At 37.2% G+C, this 19,458-nt stretch overlaps 1 protein-coding gene across 1 annotated transcript; it reads right to left on the bottom strand.

Moving 5' to 3' along the window:
* Positions 1-84: 84 nt before the first annotated feature.
* tfdp1b (transcription factor Dp-1, b) lies at positions 85-16,871 on the bottom strand. Its single transcript, XM_053476938.1, has 12 exons — positions 16,597-16,871; positions 14,998-15,080; positions 10,883-10,946; positions 9,184-9,290; positions 5,887-6,017; positions 4,485-4,647; positions 2,870-3,016; positions 2,076-2,144; positions 1,797-1,945; positions 1,548-1,714; positions 619-673; positions 85-400 (listed from the first exon to the last, which is right to left on the bottom strand). The coding sequence occupies exons 2-12, from the start codon at positions 15,010-15,012 to the stop codon at positions 250-252; spliced, it is 1,218 nt and encodes a 405-aa protein (XP_053332913.1). The 5' UTR covers positions 15,013-15,080; positions 16,597-16,871; the 3' UTR covers positions 85-249.
* Positions 16,872-19,458: the final 2,587 nt, after the last annotated feature.

The raw sequence follows: 19,458 nt of genomic DNA, 5'->3' as shown, positions 1-19,458 counted from the left end.
AGATTACACGAGCATTAGGTCTTAACTTCCAGCAGAAGGCAAAAAGTAGTGAAGGAGGTGGAAAAAAAAAAAAAAAACAGGGGGGATGGGGGGCTTTATATTATATATTTCCAAAGCACCACTGAGGTCTTTGACAAGGCAGCTGCACTTTTCTTAGCAGACTCTAAAGGCTAGAAGATACAAAGGTCACAGAAGTACAAGAACCAGGCAGTGCTGACTTGCGTCAAAGGGCGGGACAATCCCAAGAAGTTAATCTTCATCATCGTCATCATCAAAGTCCTCATCGTCCTCGTCTTCATCCTCCTCCTCGTCTTCCAGAAAGGATGCAGGAGTATCGCGAGAGCTGCCATGGTACGAGCTGTTGGAGCTGGAGGCCGCGGTGGCAACAGCTATGTTATTACTATAATAACAAAAAATAAATAAAATAAAGTAATAATGAAAACAAATATATCTATATTATATATCATTAAATATAAAATAATCAATGATAAAGTCGTATGCTGCTTATTAATGACAATTTGTTTTATTTTTAACGTGTTGTAATGTTTAAGAGCTATAAAACAAACGTGGGATTTTTTTTTTAATGAAAGGAAGAAACATTAGTACGAGGAAAATCACCTGTTTGTACGAGAATAGCCTCCGTTAGGTTGTCTGAGAACTCCCTGTGCCATATCTAAACAAAACACAGGTTAGAGTATAATTATTAATTCATTTAACACATTTGTTTAAGTACTGCTGTTAATTTCTGTAATAATTTAATTATATTATATTATATAATATGTGCGCCTACAATTTAGATGAACGAGAATGTTAAGATGTACAATTCATTTTGATGAACGAAATTCAAAGAACCAAGTCACTAAAATGATCCAAACTCTTCATCACTAATGCACACACTCACTCATCGTCTACACCACTTTATCCTGTATTCAGGGTCGCGGGGGCCTGGAGTCTATTGCAGGAGGCTTAGGGCACGAAGCGGGGTACACCCTAGACAGGGTGCCAATGCACCACAGGGCACACACACACACACACTCGTTCACACACCATGGGCAATTTGGGAACACCAATTAGCCTAATCTGGATGTCTTTGGACTGTGGAAGGAAACCCAGAGTACCCGGATGAAAACACACCAAGCACAGGGAGGACATGCGAACTCCATGCACACAGAGACGGGAGTTAACCCCCGAACCCTGGAGGTGCAAGACGACCACTTTAGATATGCATGTGCAAGAAAAAATAAATAAATAATTTCTGCACTGTAAAGTTCATGTGAGAAAATAAATAAGACAAATATACAGTACATCTAATACACACTAACATACTTACAGGATTCCAAAACTATTGGGAGATGTAAAATCAGTTCTGTTTGTTTTTTGCTAAACAATAAAAAGACTTGTGTTTGAGATCAAAAGATAGATACAAGTCAAAGTGTAGAGCTCCATAATTTATTTCCTGAAAAAATACACATCAACAGATTGTGTCAAATGTATAAATATAGAAGAAGGAGAAAGGTTGATGATTCCTACTTTGTGTGTGTTCTGACCTGTGACATAGGGTTCCAAAGCTTTAGGTATGAGCGTCCGGGCTATCTTCAGATTTTCCACCGTGCATTTGCCCGACTCGAGCCCGAGCGCCATGCCCATGCGCTTCAGGACCTCGATGTCGTCATGGATCTCGAACATGTTGTCGAAGTTAAACAGGTACTCGAACCTGTGGAGGACGAGACATTTACATTAGAGAGCGCTCAGTTAACGTGGCGACGGCAGGCAAACGAGGCAGCACGAGTTCTCACTTGTCATTTGAGATGCTGCAGTCGATGACCGTCTTCTTGCTGGTGTTGACTATGATGAAGGGGAGGTGAATGACGGTGTTGGGAGGAGGTCTGTGGTTCTTCTGCTCGGCCTCACGATTCCTTTGCACCAGACGCTTGAAGGCGATTTGCTGTTTTTTTGTTTTGTTTTATTTTTATATGTTCAACACAACGGAGTGCGAGATTAGGAATCATAATCATCTTATGGTTTAAATAAACATGTTTATACGTGTGTGTGTGTGTGTGTGTGTGTGTGTGTACCTGTAGTATAAGCTCTTGAAGCTGAGACTGTTTTTGCTTGATTCGTTCAAGTCGTCTCTGGCGCTCAGCCTTTCACAGAGAAAAAGGAACGAATCAGTGAAGGATAGAGAGAGAGAGAAAAGACCGAAACTCCATTCAAATGGACAAGATGTACAATTACTGTTGAGTTTATCACTTTGATTCTTAATATGTCTAAAAACTTTTGTAATGTGTTGATTGTTTCCATCTTAAAAGCCTGCTTAACAGACTCAACATACTGTACACTACCGCTCAAAAGTTTGGGATCCCTTGCTTCTTGTTTTCCAAACTTTTTTCTTTGAAAAAAGACATTTTTATGCAGTTCACAAAGTTTTTTTCTTCCGGCTGTAACAGAGCAGCCAGCACAGTCTCCGGATCATGACCGTATCGACTAGTTGTGGGAGGAGTTTGACCGTATGGCACGGAGGAAGACTCTAATTAATCTAAATCCATCGTGTGGGTGATGCTCCAGAAAACATGGGGTGAAATATCAGATTATCTTTAAAAAAATAAATAATCAACGGATAGAATGCCTATGACTGTACTATGAATAAAAAAAAAAAAAAAAAATTATGAAGAACACATTCATGCCTGTTTTTTTCCCCCAAGGAAACATATCACAACTGATATACACAATCAAATTTCCAGGAAACCCCAAACTTTTATGCGGTAGTATACATGATGTAAACCATTCTACTGTACACTGTCTTTTTTCTTCACTGGGTTATAATTTTCTTCATGTTGAATGCATGCATCTGTATATATTAGTTCCTAACCTCCAGGTCTTTGCATTCCTGAGCCGAATTGGTTGGGAACCCGATCCATTTGATTTCCTTCTTGTCCTTGGAGATGATGTTCATTGCCATTAGGACATTTAGTGCATCGTATACTCGCCTCCGGATGTTCTTCTGGTCATAAACGTGCTGTTGGTAAGGGAACATAAAAAAACATGAATGTTAGATAAAATCAACAAGAAAAACAATTGTGATTGCTGAAAATGTTGGACGACTTTGAAACGGTACAACAACCTTACCACTGATGACAAAAACTTAGAGAGTTAATGATTGAAGCCCTAAAACCATTTTCTTCCTAACTGTATTCAGACTTGGCATGTTATCGTTTTCACGGAAGTCTTCGAAAGGCCCTGTTTTCAATCTTCCCAAGTCTTCAGTTTGTATCAGTAAGTCATTGTAACTCTTTGATTTCAATACAGACGTCTTTATTAAGTCATCATCTTCACTTAAAAGGTCTTCATAAGTCTTATGTTTTTTTAACAACAAGGCTTTTGGAAACTTAAAGAATTACAAAGACTTGTTACTTGATTTTATCACTGTATGGAATACTAGGAGTAAATAGTGTGAAAGTGTCATTTTTCAATCTAAATGTTTTTGGATTTTAGGAAACACTTAATGCCAGTTACTATTCATGAAAAATGACTGTGGTGGTAACAATAATAGATCTTTAGTATATTTAAGAAGTTAATACTTCATCTGATGCATCAGGATCAGCAGTTTATTTTATTTTAACTCGCTTTCCATGAAAATGTCTTTTACTCATTTTGTCTACCCTTTCTACCACAACATTCCCCTGTATGTATGAGTCAGAAATTATCTGCACTTTGGTTATATCAAATCTATTTCATCAGCCAGTTCCAGGCTCCTGTCTCCGTAGTCATAGACATGCAAGTGTGAATGTGTTACATCAGTTTATTTGTAACTGCGGTGCGAAATGGACTTGTGATTTGCCCGAAAGAAGAGCAGCATGCAGTGATTAAAATTATTTTTTGTGTGTGTTGTCTAAGGGTGTACCTGATGCCAAAACAACTTATAGAGCGTAAACAGGAGCGTTTGGATATCTGCAAACAAAATTTGGATCAATACTCTAAGGATGGTGAAAGTTTATGGAGAATCGTTACTGGCGATGAAATAGAATTTATCACTACGAGCCTAAACTAAACGGCAGAGTATAGAACGGAAAATATCATTAATCACCTACCGAGAAAAAGTTAAAACGTCAACATTCAGCTGGAAAATTCACCAATGTTTACAGTTCTGAGATTCCCAAAGGCCAGTATTGAAACATTATTAGGAAAAAAGGTCAATACTCAACAGTGCTAGTTACAGTGAGACATTTACTGAAGAGCTAAAGAGCTACCTGCTATCCAAGGGCATAATATTTGCATAATTTGTTTGGTGCCCTGAGAGCAGCCCTACAAGAACTAGGATTCACTTCATCTTTACTAAGAGTTAATTAAAATAATTTCCAGAGTGCAGATAATTTTTAACTCACCCTTGTATTTTTATTAACACTAAAACATCTCAAAAAAAAAAAGAAAAAAAAAGAACACAACCTCACGTATGACCAATCAACGTGTGAACGGTGGGAACCTACAGCTTCGTTGGGAGAGATGTTGTCTCCAGAACTCAGCTCGGTCACCAGCTCGTCCGCGACCTCATTGTAAGAGGTTACGCCTTTCTTCTGGACCTTCTCACACACCTTCATGGAGAAATGTCTCAAGCCTTTGCCATTCTTGTCCCCTCTTCTACTGCCACGTCTGTAGGGGAGAAAAGTCACGAAGACGACGTGCTGATTCATTCATTCTAAGGAGCTTTAGTTGTTATTTATACAAAGCATTGTCCTGCTTTTAGCAAGGGCAGGAATTAAGGAATTATGGTGTTATTTTAATGGATACATTCACCTGAGGATTATTTTTGTTTTGTAATTTAGACTGAAAAACTGAGGAAAAATAAAAAGTTTATTTGTAAAAAAAAAAAAAAAAAAAGCTAACAAAAAAGTGCCATTCTTCAAAAACGCGACCTATATATGTGACAATACGCTTGTAATGTATAATTCTTGATCCTAAATCAGTTGAGTTGTTACCTTAAACTTAATCAAAACAACCAAATGTCAATTATTTGCTATTTTCTGATTTTCGATAATAAAGTATGACTTGTAACGACAGCTAAAAATTGAGATTTTGCAAATACTCTCTTCATATGCATTTTTGGTTAATAAAAAAAAAAATAATAGATTTATGTAAATGCCAAAGTTTTTTTAATGAAATTATTTGTTCTTGTGTTTCTTTTCCATACTTTGCTTAATCTAGTTCAGGTATTTAATTTTAAATACTTGTTTAAATAAAAATATAATCAAAGGAACTTATTTGGGTTTTGTGTGAGAAAAATTTATAAATAAGCATTAAAGCATCTGAAATAATTTTACATAATCACATAATTCATATGTTGCTTTAATTTTTTTAATTGTATTTTTAAAAATGAAGAAACGATAGGGAAAGCTGTTAAGTCAAGTTCACCCCATGACTATGTTTTGTGGAAATGCCTACTCTAATAAATAGACTATATTACAGCCATACTGTCTAAACCTGTATAAAATACAGTGCTGTGTTTTGTTCTTTTAAAGCAAAAGTGAAAGTGTGAGTAAGAGTTATTGCAAAAATGCTTGATTTGCAGTTGTTGCCGGCACCAAGCAACTATTAGGTTTTATAGAGCCTTTACTTTTTCACACAGAGACAGCTTTTCTTTCTTAACAAATGAAACCAATTAAAAACTGCATCTTGTATGTACTCGGGTTATCTTTCCATAATATAAAAATTTGATTATTAAAAAAATTTGATTATTAAAATGTGTAAAGGGGGGAGGGGGTGCGAATACTTTTTTTTACAGCACAGTAAGTTCAGCATACAGACTGGGACAACTGAACACAAATAAATATGTGCCATGTCTTTAAAATCCTGCCGAAGTCCGAGAGGTGGTACCGTGTGCACATGACCTACCCACTGGACCAGGGTGAGGACTCGGGTCGCACGTGTGCCTGTGGTGTGAGGAACTGAGCACTGGGAGTTCTGGGACTGGTTAACAGAGCGGCACCAGCAGGAGCTGTGGGTCTCTGAGGAGTGCCGATCACCTACAGATACACATTACACAACACATTCTCAAAATGTACCATGACAACATTCACATTTAAACAAGTCTAATATTGTAAAATTTCAGCAATGTTAACTAAAAGTGTTCTACAGAGTTAAATCAGAATTTAGTCTCTCCAAAGAAAACCCTATTAAAAATGTGCGATATTTTACAGTGTAATCTCCAGTACTGTTCTAGAGTGTAGACAATAAATCACTTAACAACCAAAAAAACCCTTAATAATTTAAACCTTAATGTCAAATAAAAAAAAAAATCTATAAAAATTATTATGCTAATGAATTAAGAATCTAAATGTTACAGTCGCAGTTGCCTGAGAAACCCCTTCATATTGTAAACCATCTTTTGGCTCCATAAGTATCTGGACAATGACAATTATAATAACATGGAAATTTTTAATACATGCCATGTTTTTTTTTGACAACCATTAGAGTTTTTTTTTTTTTGAGTAATTTTTTTGTCTACATTCTAGAACAGTACTGTTAAATAGCACATATTTTTCATAGTTTTTTTTAACCTTTGGAGACAATTTTTATATTTTGTCTCGGTCCACTAATGTATTAATAAACAATTATCTGCTTAAGATGTGAATAAAATGTAGACGTTTAAATTTTACTAGATGTGCGCGTGGAATTTAATTGCACACTCACTTTAAGAAATTTGTGATTAAAATTTTGGAATGAACTACAATTTTTACACGTTACTTGTGAAGTGCATGGAATGAAAGTGTGAGTTCATGTCTATTAAGTACGTAGATTTTAGATGCACACTCAAAGAAAAATAAAATAAATAAATGCAGAGCGCCATCTGATGAATTTTATTATTTAAATTTACAAAGGGCGTTTTCCTAAAGTAACATATCCTCTTCCTGTGGGCCGACTGCGATGAAACAAACCCTATATGTAACCTCAAGCACGTCCAAATACACCTGTAAAAACTCCATTAAAGTAGTTTTTACGTGATGCCTGCAGAAACAGACAAAATTTCCAAATAACATCTTAAGGTCTTCCATTACTCATTTTGCATCCCCCCCCCTTAAAATATTTTTCCTCGCAAATATTTTCAATGTACAACTTTACTGTTATATAATAGGTATAGATTTTTAAAAAAGTTTAAGGAACATACATGCATTATCAGCGTGGCAATTAGACATCTTTTACCACGGTGCTTTTATTTCACAGGACATAAAATAATTGGACGAACATACATAATAGTAAAAAAGGAATTTTTTTTTTTGCTGTCAGCTTAAAGTCTGGAAACCACAAACTTCTCAAAATGCAGCGTTTCCTCCATTAAGTTGCTTTGCCAGCGCTTTACGTCATCTGCCTTCCTTGTCTGAATGTGCCATTTTAGTGTATGTAAACAAGCAACTGCTGAGCCACCCGTTAACTTCTAATCAGCAATCACATCTGAGTCAATAAACACTAGTAACGCAGGCCCACTGTGAGCAGTTTATGACTACGTCAATTGCTGCCTCCACCATGTTTGACGGATGATGTAGGCTCTGAGCGCTTCATGAGCATACCACAGACAGGCATGTATTCATCTTGACACGTCTTATCCACGACACAATGCTCGCACAGATACCTGTATAAACTACAGTTTAAACTGTATCAACTATACTTTGTGTACATTAATCACTCCCGCACTCATTTACCGTATTATGTGTATTATATAACTTAATATAATTGAAAACCTTTCTTTCCTACTTCATATTGTTTTCTTCCTACTCTAAATTGAAATCTTGGTTCCATCCATCTGAAAAATCTGTCTGGAGAACTTGGTAGGATTATTAGATGTTCTCTAGTATAGTCTAAACCGGCCTTTTGTTTCTTGGTTACATCTAATTCTCGGCTAAATGTTAATTGTCGATTCTGCCATCAACCACTTTAGTTGTCCTATGTTTGGCTTTTAGGCTTTTTGTTCGCCAAGTGCATTCCTTCTTTTTAAGTTAATGCAAAATGGTTGATTTTGCCACTCTTGATCTTTTTTTTTTTCCCCTCCAGCTTAACGATGGCCTTCACTAGCATCAGAATCTGTTTCACCACATATTGAGAACAGCTACCAAAGTCAAAACTTTAAATGCAGACCTTCTAGCACCTTTAATCGCATTTTGGCTGTAATAAAAAAAAGGGAGGCATCCATTGACTTTTCAGCCTGTAAAAATAGAGGAACTTTGAAAAATAATAAATTAAAAGAAGAATAATCCCTGAACTTATTAAATTAAAGCTCAAAATCCTGATTAACTCCAACAAGCTTGCGTACAACAACTTAAATAAAATGTGGGATTTAAACGATTAGATTTTTTCATTTAATGTGATAAAGCTGCAGTTCGAGATATCTTTATGTAGAGTGTTTTTCCCACCCTGTTTGTTAAAATGGCTCTTTAAACATGTCAGGGGGAGACTAAATATTAAATTTAAATTAAATCAACCAATGAGTTCTCTCAAAGGACATTAACAGAAGTTATCACTGAAGGAAAATATGTGCAGTTAAAAGTTTTTGACTATGGTGAAAAAAAAGAAAGGGCTTTAAAATGCTTTAAAAGTGTCATACAACTTAAAGTTACACAAAATTTTTCAAAAATCAAATCTGCGTTTCCTAATTTTCAAAATATTAACTATCATGTTAATACAAATCACGTGTCGGGTATTTTTTTAGGTGGCCAAAGAAGCAAGAAAAACTTGAAAGTAACTTCCTTCATTAAAAAAAATAAAATAAAAAACTGGCTACTTTACTATTTCTTCCAGTGAGACAAATGAAGAACCAACACTATCCTGGTGTGTTCACCTCACACCCAGCTCTGGCTGAGAGCTTTCGCCTGTAATTGGATGATGGCAATGATTTGCGCTCTAATCCTGCTGACTCCAAACTTCTGTGATGATCAGCTTAGGTGGAACCCTCACAGGTCACCTCGCTTAATGTTAATGGAGGATTTTAGCACTGTTGTGCTTCGTACACACTCAAAGGAAGGTACGGGGAAACCTGACTGGAGGAGAGAAGAGCTATTAGAGGGAGCCCTGGCCCTAATTAGAGAACAGGCAGAACGTGTGAGAACGGAGCAGGCGGGATTACGTCTTATTTGGGAACGGAAAGTCCTGTCGACATGATGAGCAGCGCTGGATGGCGATGACCCTTAGACTTCTTACCACGTGTGAAAGCACGTTGAGGCCGGGGCCACCGATGGCTTTAGGCATTATCTGCTTCACTCCGGTGACGGAAGAAGGATGGACGGTCACGAGAGACACCAAGGCACCTGTTGGGAGAGAAAGCGACCATTACAACAAACACAAAAGTCTAGAGGGTGTCTGCCCTCTGCTGGAGATACAGGAATCATACAGACTTATTTAAAATCAACTACGTGGTGTTAAAACATTAAAACATGACACATACTGTAATCATGTAGTGTATGCACTACATGTAGTGTTTTCACAACCTACTTAATTTTACTGCTACTATGCAAGTTTGAATATTGAGACAATACGGGAAAAGACGTTACAAACAGCAATCAAGAAATTGTGCATTAAAAAAAAATTATAAAAATAAAAAAACAAGTGGCCGCCTTTTCTCTCTCGAAACCCAGTATATACAGTAGTGTTAATTTTTTTTGTGAAAATTTTTCGTCATTATTTTTTTTGTTTTGCTGTGACTAAGACGTTGACGAAATACCACAGATATTAATGAACAGCAAAAGTGACGAAATCAGCATGTAATACTGCTGACGAAAAAAAAGAGGCTTAATTGTGGTTTAGTTAAGAAATGAAAATGTTCGTCACAATCCGCAAGCAGTAGTGTTTCCCAGATTTCTATTTTTTGACGGGATGTTACAAGCTCAGTCATCTTTAACTCTTCGTCATCACAGCAGTATCACTCGGGCGAAAAAAGAAGATTTGGGCCCATTTTCTTCATATTGAACCAGAGAAAAAGGGGAAACAGTGTGGTAACACAATCGCTGGAAAAAAACACCACAAACCAGAAAAGACGCATTAAGGCATACCATCATAATCTCCCAGTTTCACAGCCTCTCTGTGGTAATTATGATACCATATGCTAACATAATTATGTTGTAATGTATTTTATTTTATTTTATAGTTAAACACATTCCACACGTTCCAAACACATTAAGCTAATGGTTTAGCAAATGATTGTGACCCACAGGAGCTACCTCAGTCCAAGTGTGTAAATTCATATACTTATTCAGCACAGAGTCACGAGGACAGCGAGCAAAATAAATGATTCAACAATAAAGTATGAAGGAAAAGTTTTCCCCCCTCCTGTTTAAAGCTTAGGATCGAGTTTTGCATGTCATTCAATTTTTTAAGCGGTTGTAATATGAGAAAAGTGTAACATGAGCACCTCAGATACCTGTTGCTGCTGCTACTGTGAAAAATTCATACTACGGAGATTAAAAATTTATTGAAACAACAACAGATACTATTAAATCCAACATTACTGAAATGTGTACAACTCGTAAACACATTATTTGATTAATTTACAAGATATCATTTCGCTTTTAACAGATTACCAGCATATATAATAGTAAGGACTTAATTTTTATTTTTTACATAAAATTAAAAAATACTCCATTAAGTACTCATTTTTAATGCGTCACATTAATATGATGCCTTCCTCTATAATAATAATAATAATAAATGACCCCGTTTCAAACTGTTTTTTTTTTTTTTTTTACTCCATCAAGGTGCTATAACTAAAGGGACTTTTTTTTTTTTATTGTCCACTCCTGGTGAAGTGATTCATTCACGTGCACCCTACATCGGTTCACAGTATACTTGATAAGGAACTACCTGAGGAACGTTTGCAAACACGGAATTTCCAAGACGTACTCACCTGCTCCAGGACTCACGTTCTGAGTGGTGAAAACCTTCAGCTCGCCACTGGTTTCTTTCAGACCCTATAGAAAAAGAAAAAGCAAAATAAAAAGGGATTAGTGGTCAGAGTAACAACTAAAAATCAGCTTGGCCTTACAACCAGAAGTTTTACAAACTGGAACGAAATGGTCTTTTTTCTACTGCAACCCTTATAATCTTAAAGATTATAAGTTATAAAGAACAAGTCTCAGTGAAATTCTGCCATGTCCATGATAAGAAATGTGAAGTATGTATAAATATTAGTATTAAATAAAGGCAGTCCCCGTCTTATGAACGAATTCCATTCTGAGAGCATGTTCGTAAGTCCGATTTGTTCTCAAGTTTGTCAAAGTGAGTTTTAAGACTTTGACACAAATAATCAATGTAAAGCATACCAATCCACGTGACTAAATTTGTCCCCTTTCCTCACACTGCCATCATGTGGCCAAAAACAGTAACCGGGACTAAAGAAATGAATCTCACAGTGAAATGTAACAATGCTGTCTCCATGCTTTAAAGCGTGAGGGGAATCCTGGACGCTATTTTTGTCTCAGAGCTGTTTCCCACCACATTGGACTGAGAAATTTCTTTTTTGAGGATTTTCCAAAATTAGGATTAGGACATCCATTTTCTTTAATCATGCTCCCGGACTGATTAATCGAAACCTGTGTGGCTGACTCACTCCCCCCCCCAACATTATATATATATATATATATATATATATATATATATATATATATATATATATATATATATATATATACACATACATACATACATGTATTATATCCGGTGTGTGTATATGTGTATATATATATATATATATACACATATACACACACCGGATATAATACATCACTTTCACACTGAAAATCTTGTACATAATGTATCTGGCGCATTGCAGTATACGTTTTTTGCACAACACATTCAGTTCAATTTTATTTATAAAGCGCTTTTAACAATGGTCATTGTCTCAAAGCAAATTCACAAAAATTAAAGAATTTTTTTAGAAAAGAAAATATTTGGAAGTGTGTATGTGCAAGAAAAATGTGTCCAAATAAAACACGTGAGCTACTTCTGTGATTGAACCACAAGTAGAACCGTGGTCTGTTTGTATCTGTGGAAATTTGTAACTGGAATGTTTGTAAGTTAAGGACTACCTGTACATAAAGCGTAGAAGTTAAAGTTGGTACTGATACATCCCTAATAAGATCATATGGTGAGCTGATTAACTAATAAATTGGGAAAGAACATGAATGCGAATTCCCTGACATGGGACAACACTATCTGGGACAACTATCCTTACCCGCGCCAAGTGCAATACTAGTACGGTAATACTAGTGTGAGAGAGTGCTTGGTAGAATTTTAAGTACCATAGCTTTCTGTGGCTGAACTCTCAGGGTGGGAGGGCATATTTGAAGGGCTTAATGTTCGTATTTTTTACTCATGAAATTTCAGCAATCAACATGTGACTGGAGTGCAGACTTTCAGCTTCACCTCAAGGAGAGGACTTTATGACTGAAGCAGCAAAAGTCGTAGTTTGGTAAATATGTTTGGCTAGAGTCAATTGTACAGTGTACAGTACAGGAAAAAGTAATGTACACCAACATATCAACATGGGGGTATTCAATCTCAGAAAGCTGGAAGTTATCCAATACTTTAAAACGGAGCAAGTGAAAATACAACTCATTAAGTTTCTCAAGTTAAATGTCCACCGCCTCCATGGTTTATTCACCTCATCGTTTGTCTAGACAGTACTGGTAAAATTTAAAAACTATTTTCACACCCGTTAATTACACTAACTGTCGGGTACCAGCGCGAAGCCAGTTCCACCAGTCGCAGTAGGGTATGTGTTGGCAGAGCAAAAACAACTGATTAAATAAACAGATAAAATTTGTTGATAGTAAATAGCATTCATAGGGCAGCTCCCTCGTGCCTAAGACCACACCACAACCATGCTAATATTCAGTACAACAGCACACCTTCTGCATTACAGCATATGGAAGACGCTCATGTCTCGTTTCAGGTTAAGGGCCTTGCAGTGGCAACTTGGTGGTGGTGGAGTCTGAAACTCAGCCCTTCTGATCAGTAGAGTTTAATGCCTTAACCACTGAGCTGCTCCCGCCTCTAACAAACTTCATGTGATATTGCTTAATTATCTGATTTGACTCAAAAAAGCTAAACAGATTTTAAAACGAAAAAAAAAAAAATTAAATAAAAAAAAATATATATATATAAATATATATAAAAGTCACTGAAATGCTGTGCAAGTCGTATTTGTTTAAACGTCCTATGTTGTATGCTGCGATAAGCTTTCCCTCACCCTCCATACTTCAGTCTATAAGACTCAAGAATAAACCCATGAACTCAAGAAGAAATTATTTCACAATACGAGAGTATAGTTAGTTCCCCACTTACGAACAGTATAAATCATATCAATCCACTTGACTAAATCTGACCCATTTCCCCCACACTGCCATCATGTGGCCAAAAACTGTAACTGCATCTAAGGAAATGAATCTCATAGTAAAATGAACGCAACAGTGTTGTCTCTGCGCCTGTAAATTGTGAGGGGAATCCCAGGTGCCATTTTGTCTCGGAGCTGTTTTTTACTGTATTGAACTGTGAACTCTTTAGTTAAATTAGGATTATTCACCATCAGGAGAGTTTTACAAGACAGCCATTTTCTATCATCGTGCTCCTGGACTGATTCACTGAAACCAGTGAGGCTGACTCATTTCTCCCTCACGCACCCAGTTTATAATTATATACAGTATTTTGGACTTGAGTGTCTATTTTTTTTTTTTTTTTTTTTTTTTTACAATACATGTGAGCTACAGTGATCGAACCGGGGGTAAAACCGTGGTTCGTTCGTATCCGCTGAAATTGGTAATTTAAATGTAGGGTACTACTTGTACCTTGTAAATATGTGGTAGAAAATGTAAACAGTTTTGATTGGTTAAGTGGTGAAATGTTTAAAGAATTCTTAAATTTCAGTCCTTTAACGCTTGTAACAGAATTGAAAACTGATCCATGGAGTAAAGTAATATTTTTTACTCAAATTGTCTAAAATTACAGGATTTATAGAACATTTGAAGGAGGGGAGGGGGGGGGGGAAACATTAAATAAAATGTGACTGGTGTGATTGGAGGGTTTGGGAAGACTATTCTTTTATATCACGTAAAATGGTTTACAGTACAGAACCTTGGATTACGAGCATAATTCATTCCGGAAGCATGCTCGTATTTCAAAACACTCGTAAATCAAAGTGCATTTTCCCGAAAGGAATAATGGAAACTTAAATTATTCGTTCCACAGCCCCAAAAAATAAATACATAAAAATAATTAACAAAAAATATAAAGTAAAAATAAAAAATAAAAAGAATCGCAAAAGAGCAGTGTTTCGATTAGAGAGTGTGTGTGTGTTTGGGAAAGGGCACGGTGTCCAATGACAAATAGCAGGCTGATACGGAGAGGGAGAGAGAAAATGGATTTTTAACCTCTCTAATGAGACTTGCTTTTGCTAAGACCCAGCAGGGGAGACAATTACCCACAATTCCGCAGTATAAGAGAGAAAAAACATTGGCTCGGTTGTGATCACGTGACCCTCGGTGTCAAAAAAGCGCATGTGTGATACACGATACTCGGTACTCGTAAACTAAGACATGTTCGTTTTCCGAATCAAAATTTATTTTAAAATCTTTGTGCACCTTGCGGAAAAAGTCGCAAACCGTGTTACTTGCAATTGTATAAGCAATGAGAATATGTTTTGAGATTAAAAAGAAAAAAAAAAATCAAGAGTTATTTAACATTTCAATTCATCGTTATACAAAACGATGCAGTGGTAGTTTCTCAGGATAATTTCCGAATCGATATAAAGTGCAGGAACAGATTTCATAATTCTTACACTAAATCCCATATAACTAAAGTGAATGATAAACAGATACAACAATATGGATTTTGCTATTTGCCAAACAGCAGCTCAGTGACACACTACACATGTGGATCAGCAAGCGTCAGTTTCCTCTTTTAGTCTTCTAAGCTGCAATGATTTACATGGCGTTTGTCATTATCCTGACTGTCCATGACACTTACATCTCTTGCCATCATGTTTGGCTCTTGCAGAGGCCGCAAGAGCGTCTTCTCCGCTGCACGTCTCTGCTTCTGGTCTTCTTTCCCTGGGAGAAGAGACGGACACTTCAGATCCTCCACATTTGCTTCATTACAGAACTGAAACTGTGCATTAGTTACACAACAATACCAAAAAAATTTAGCAGAGGTAACCACACACAAAACAAATGACATTTCCAACTATAACGTTTTCCTATGCTCAGCCATGAAAATCTGTGAAACTGGGCTAAAGAGTATACACTCATCGTCACGTAAAAGAAACCAGTTTGATGTCAATGTTTTACCTGAGGACATTGTGCTATTTGTAATAATTCTTAATAATATCTTCATCCTGTGCGAATCAGTCATATCTGTAATTTGTAAAATAAAAATTCTCCCGCAAACGACCTTCCATATTTCACAGAACACAGAGGTCATGCAATACCATTAGTCCCATGCGAATCAGCATGTCTGCGATTTGGCGATTTCATAAATAATTTATTTAACGTTTCTAATTCCTGTGCGACTTTTTAATAGTAGCCCAAACCATTGATGCAATGCAGGGCGAATCCATGCCTTTATGTTGTTTACGACAAATTCTGACCAAACCCTCCGGACGGTGCAGTAGAAATTGATACTTCATTATGTTTAGTTGGTCTCTCTTTTGCAGCTATACTGTCCACAAGACTTTGGAGTATTTCTTGTGGAAATTCGTGCCCATTCATGCTGTAGAGCATTTATGAGGTTGGATGAGAAGGCCTGGCTTGTGATCTCTGTTCCAGTTCATCCCAAAGGTGCTCGATGGGGTTGAGGTTACAGGGCTCTGTGTACTTGAGTTCTTTCACATCAAACTCATTAAAACTTGTTTTTACAGTCCTTGCTTTGTGCATGAAGACACAGTCATGGTTGAATAGAAAAGGGCCTTCCCTAAACAGTTACCACAAAGTTGGAAGCATGGCATTGTGCAAGATATCTTGGTATGCTGAATCATTAAGATTGACCTTCAGTGGGGATAAATGGTCTGATTGAAACACCTGAATTCAATAAGTAACGGTTTTGGCCAAATATTTTTGTCCATATAATGTGTGTATATATATAAGCCATACATAAATATTTATCCAACAACAAAGGTCTCTCACACACAAAAAAATGCACCATCCAGATACCTGACTAAACTAACTACATGTTTGAGTCACTATTAAGTGTTAAATCTGTATGTTTACTCAAGTATGTTGGTTTACACACATTAAAATACAAACTTTTAACTTCTGAGCCTTTTTCGCTAATATTAGATACATCCAGCACGAAAGACACGGCTGCTGTTTATAAAATAACGACCTGCTGTGCAGGAAAAGTTTCTATAATTCCCCTTCATAACAAAGACACCAGTTTACAGATTCACCAGAGTGAACTTTAACGTTTTCTACCCTTAAAAGGGTTAACAAGCCTGAGAGCGAAGTGCTTGGCTAGCTCACAGGCCTGAGTGTGCTAACTGGAGCTAGCAGGCTACATTACTAGCTGGCTAACTCTAATTAACGTTAGCTAGGTTAGTCCTGAGGGCTGCGCGTGCTCTCTGTCGCTTACCTCAGCTATGTTTCCACACTTCGCGTCTTCATTATAAGTTTTTTGTTGTTGTTGTTGTTGTCTTTTGCGGCTACTTTAAAGCGCTGCAGGTGCTGGCTGTTAGTGATGATAATTATGATGGTGATGAATGATAATGGTAGTGTGAGCCAGGCTATAAGCTAACTCGCTATGGAGGTTAGCTACTAGCCGAGCCACTACAAGCCCAGCTATATTGTTGAGTTAGCCATCAAACTAATCTTGGCGGTGTCCTACGGTGCTGCCTCGTGATTGGACACGCACGATATGACGTAACCACGGCGGTCGGCGCGCAGCCCCGCCCACACGCTGTTTTCAGTTTTTGGCGCGCCGCGTTGACGTTCGAGCCGCTCTGAGCGAGAGCGCGCGCGGGCGCGCACGCATCCGCACGCACACGCGCGCACCGGAGTCTCCTGCTGTGTGTGCTGAAGCTTTTATTTAACAGCAGTTTTAATCGTCTGTAACTCAAATCACAGATTAATATTAATGCACCCCTTCTGTTCTGCGTGTTATCGTTTCTATAGCAACAAACACACTGATACTGTATCCCTGCAGTTTTTATAGTAAAATCCAGTTACCCCTTTTAAGACTATTTGTTATCTATTCTATGGTAACAACCAGAGACTCATATCAATACTGCATGTTATTGTTTCTATAGTAACAGCCAGAGGTTTGCTCTGATTGTGTGTTTTATTATTTGCACAATAACTTCCAGATTCATTTTAGAATGCTGTTGTTTCTATAGTAACAGCTAAAGTTTTGCTCTGATTGTGTGGTTTATAGTTTCCATAGTAAAAGACAGAAGCGTTTTCCCCAATGCTGTTGTTTCTGTAGTAACAGACGGACACTCTCATTTGAATATCGCATGTTATTTTTTCTAATTGTGTTTTTTTTTATGTTGTTGTTTCTATAGTAACAGTCAGAGACTCATTTTAATACTGCATGTTATTGTTTCTATAGTAACAACCAGAAGTTTGTTCTAACAGCGGATTTTATTGTTTATATAATAATAAACAAATCTTAGGCGTAGGTGTAGTGGTTAGCACTGTCGCCTTGCACCTCCAGGGTCCAGGTTCGATTCCCGGCCAGGCTCGATTCCCATCTCAGTGTTGCATGTTCTCCCTGTGCTTGGTAGGTTTCCTCCGGGTACTCCGGTTTCCTCCCACAACCCAAAGATATGCAGGTTAGGTTAATTGGTGTTCCCAGATTGCCCAGAGTGAGTTTGTGCCCTGCGATGGATTGGCACCCTGTCCAGGGTGTATCCCGCCTCGTGCCCTAAGTCTCCTGGGATAGGCTCCAGGTCTCCGCGACCCTGAATTCAGGATTGAGCGGTGTAGATGATGAGTAAGTGTTTCTATAGTAACATCTAAAAATTAATTTTAATACTACATGTTATTATTTCTATTGTACCAGCCAGAGGTTTGCTCTTATATTGTATTTTATCTAGATTAGATAGATAGATAGATAGATAGATAGATAGATAGATAGATAGAGTACTTTTTTAGATAAAGATGGAAACTCAAGGGGAAATTGTAACGTTACAGCAGCCAGTTCACAGATAATATTATAACATACAAGCAACAAGGTGTAGAAGAATATTAGAAATAGGCTAAGATAAAAAAAATCACAATGAGAAGGACCCAACAGGGGCAACTTGGTGGTCATGTGATTTGAACCTGGGACCTTCCGAACAAAGTCCAATGCCTTAACCACTGTGCTACCAATACATGGTGGCCATCTGTCAACAAATTTTCATATTCCCTTATTTTAAAAAAATTCAGCTGAGCTGCAAGCCACAAATTCACTGCTGTTTTCACTATTTTATCAGAAGTGAATCTTTGTCCTCAGAACCCTGCTTTCAGGGGACGAAACAGATAAAAGTCTAACGGAGCAAGATCACAATGCCCGTGGATAGCAGTCCTCTGAGTCTTCAATAAGCATCTCACTGTAACAATCACTGTTGATTGTTGAATCTTTTAACTGATAAATGTTCCAATACTGGCATTATTTCGCATGTGTTGTTTTGCGAGTCAGGGGAGTCAGGGCTCTGTGCTTCGAATCATTTATAGAATGGCATCGGAGACGGGGTTACGCTTAGGTTCCTCCCAAGGGGACCGAGATGTATTAATCTATTCCTAACAACAAATTACAAACAGATCACATAGGCAGCAATCCACCCATGTACTAGTGATTAACTGATAAGCATCATTGATATGCTGAAGTTTTCTGTTACAAGATGTTTGCTCAGCATTTGAGAATGAGTCAGTGCTTTGTACACGTCAATAAGTTTTCTGCCACCGGAGAGCCTGCAGGACAGAGGACTTTGCACCTTTTGGCCTTTCAGACAAAACAAGCATCGACAAGCCTTTTTTAAGTGTTGGTAACTTTTAAAAAAAAAGGCTGGTTAGAAAGAGAACTATAATTTCTAATGTTTATAGCTGCTATAATATATCGTAAGTAATAACAGGAACTATCTCACCTGGCAGATGTTCTACAACATCAAACACAACTATAAAAAGATAAATAAGGTACCAAATATAGGTTATTAACATTTGTATTAAAATGCCTATATTGTCAAAATGCGGTGCCGTAAAATATGTCCTTTTTATAAATAAAAGTTCTGCTTGTTTTTTAGAAAATAAACAGTTTTACAATACCCCATGCCATTTTTTTTTATTTCATATTTTTTATCCCATTGATTCAGCTCATTTATTCAGGCCTGTGCTCTCCTCATACCCTCACACGCAGAATTACTAATCCCTCTGCTCAGACATACTGTAAATACAGACATTTGCCTTGTCTCAGTTCATTTCATTTTGTAGTGTTGTGCTCCAGAGCGGAGAAGTC

Source organism: Clarias gariepinus, chromosome 18, assembly GCF_024256425.1.
Source record: "Clarias gariepinus isolate MV-2021 ecotype Netherlands chromosome 18, CGAR_prim_01v2, whole genome shotgun sequence".
NCBI classification, from domain to species: Eukaryota; Metazoa; Chordata; class Actinopteri; order Siluriformes; family Clariidae; genus Clarias; species Clarias gariepinus.
The sequence above is the reverse complement of the archived record's forward strand: the minus strand, read 5'-3'. Positions and strand labels throughout refer to the sequence as shown.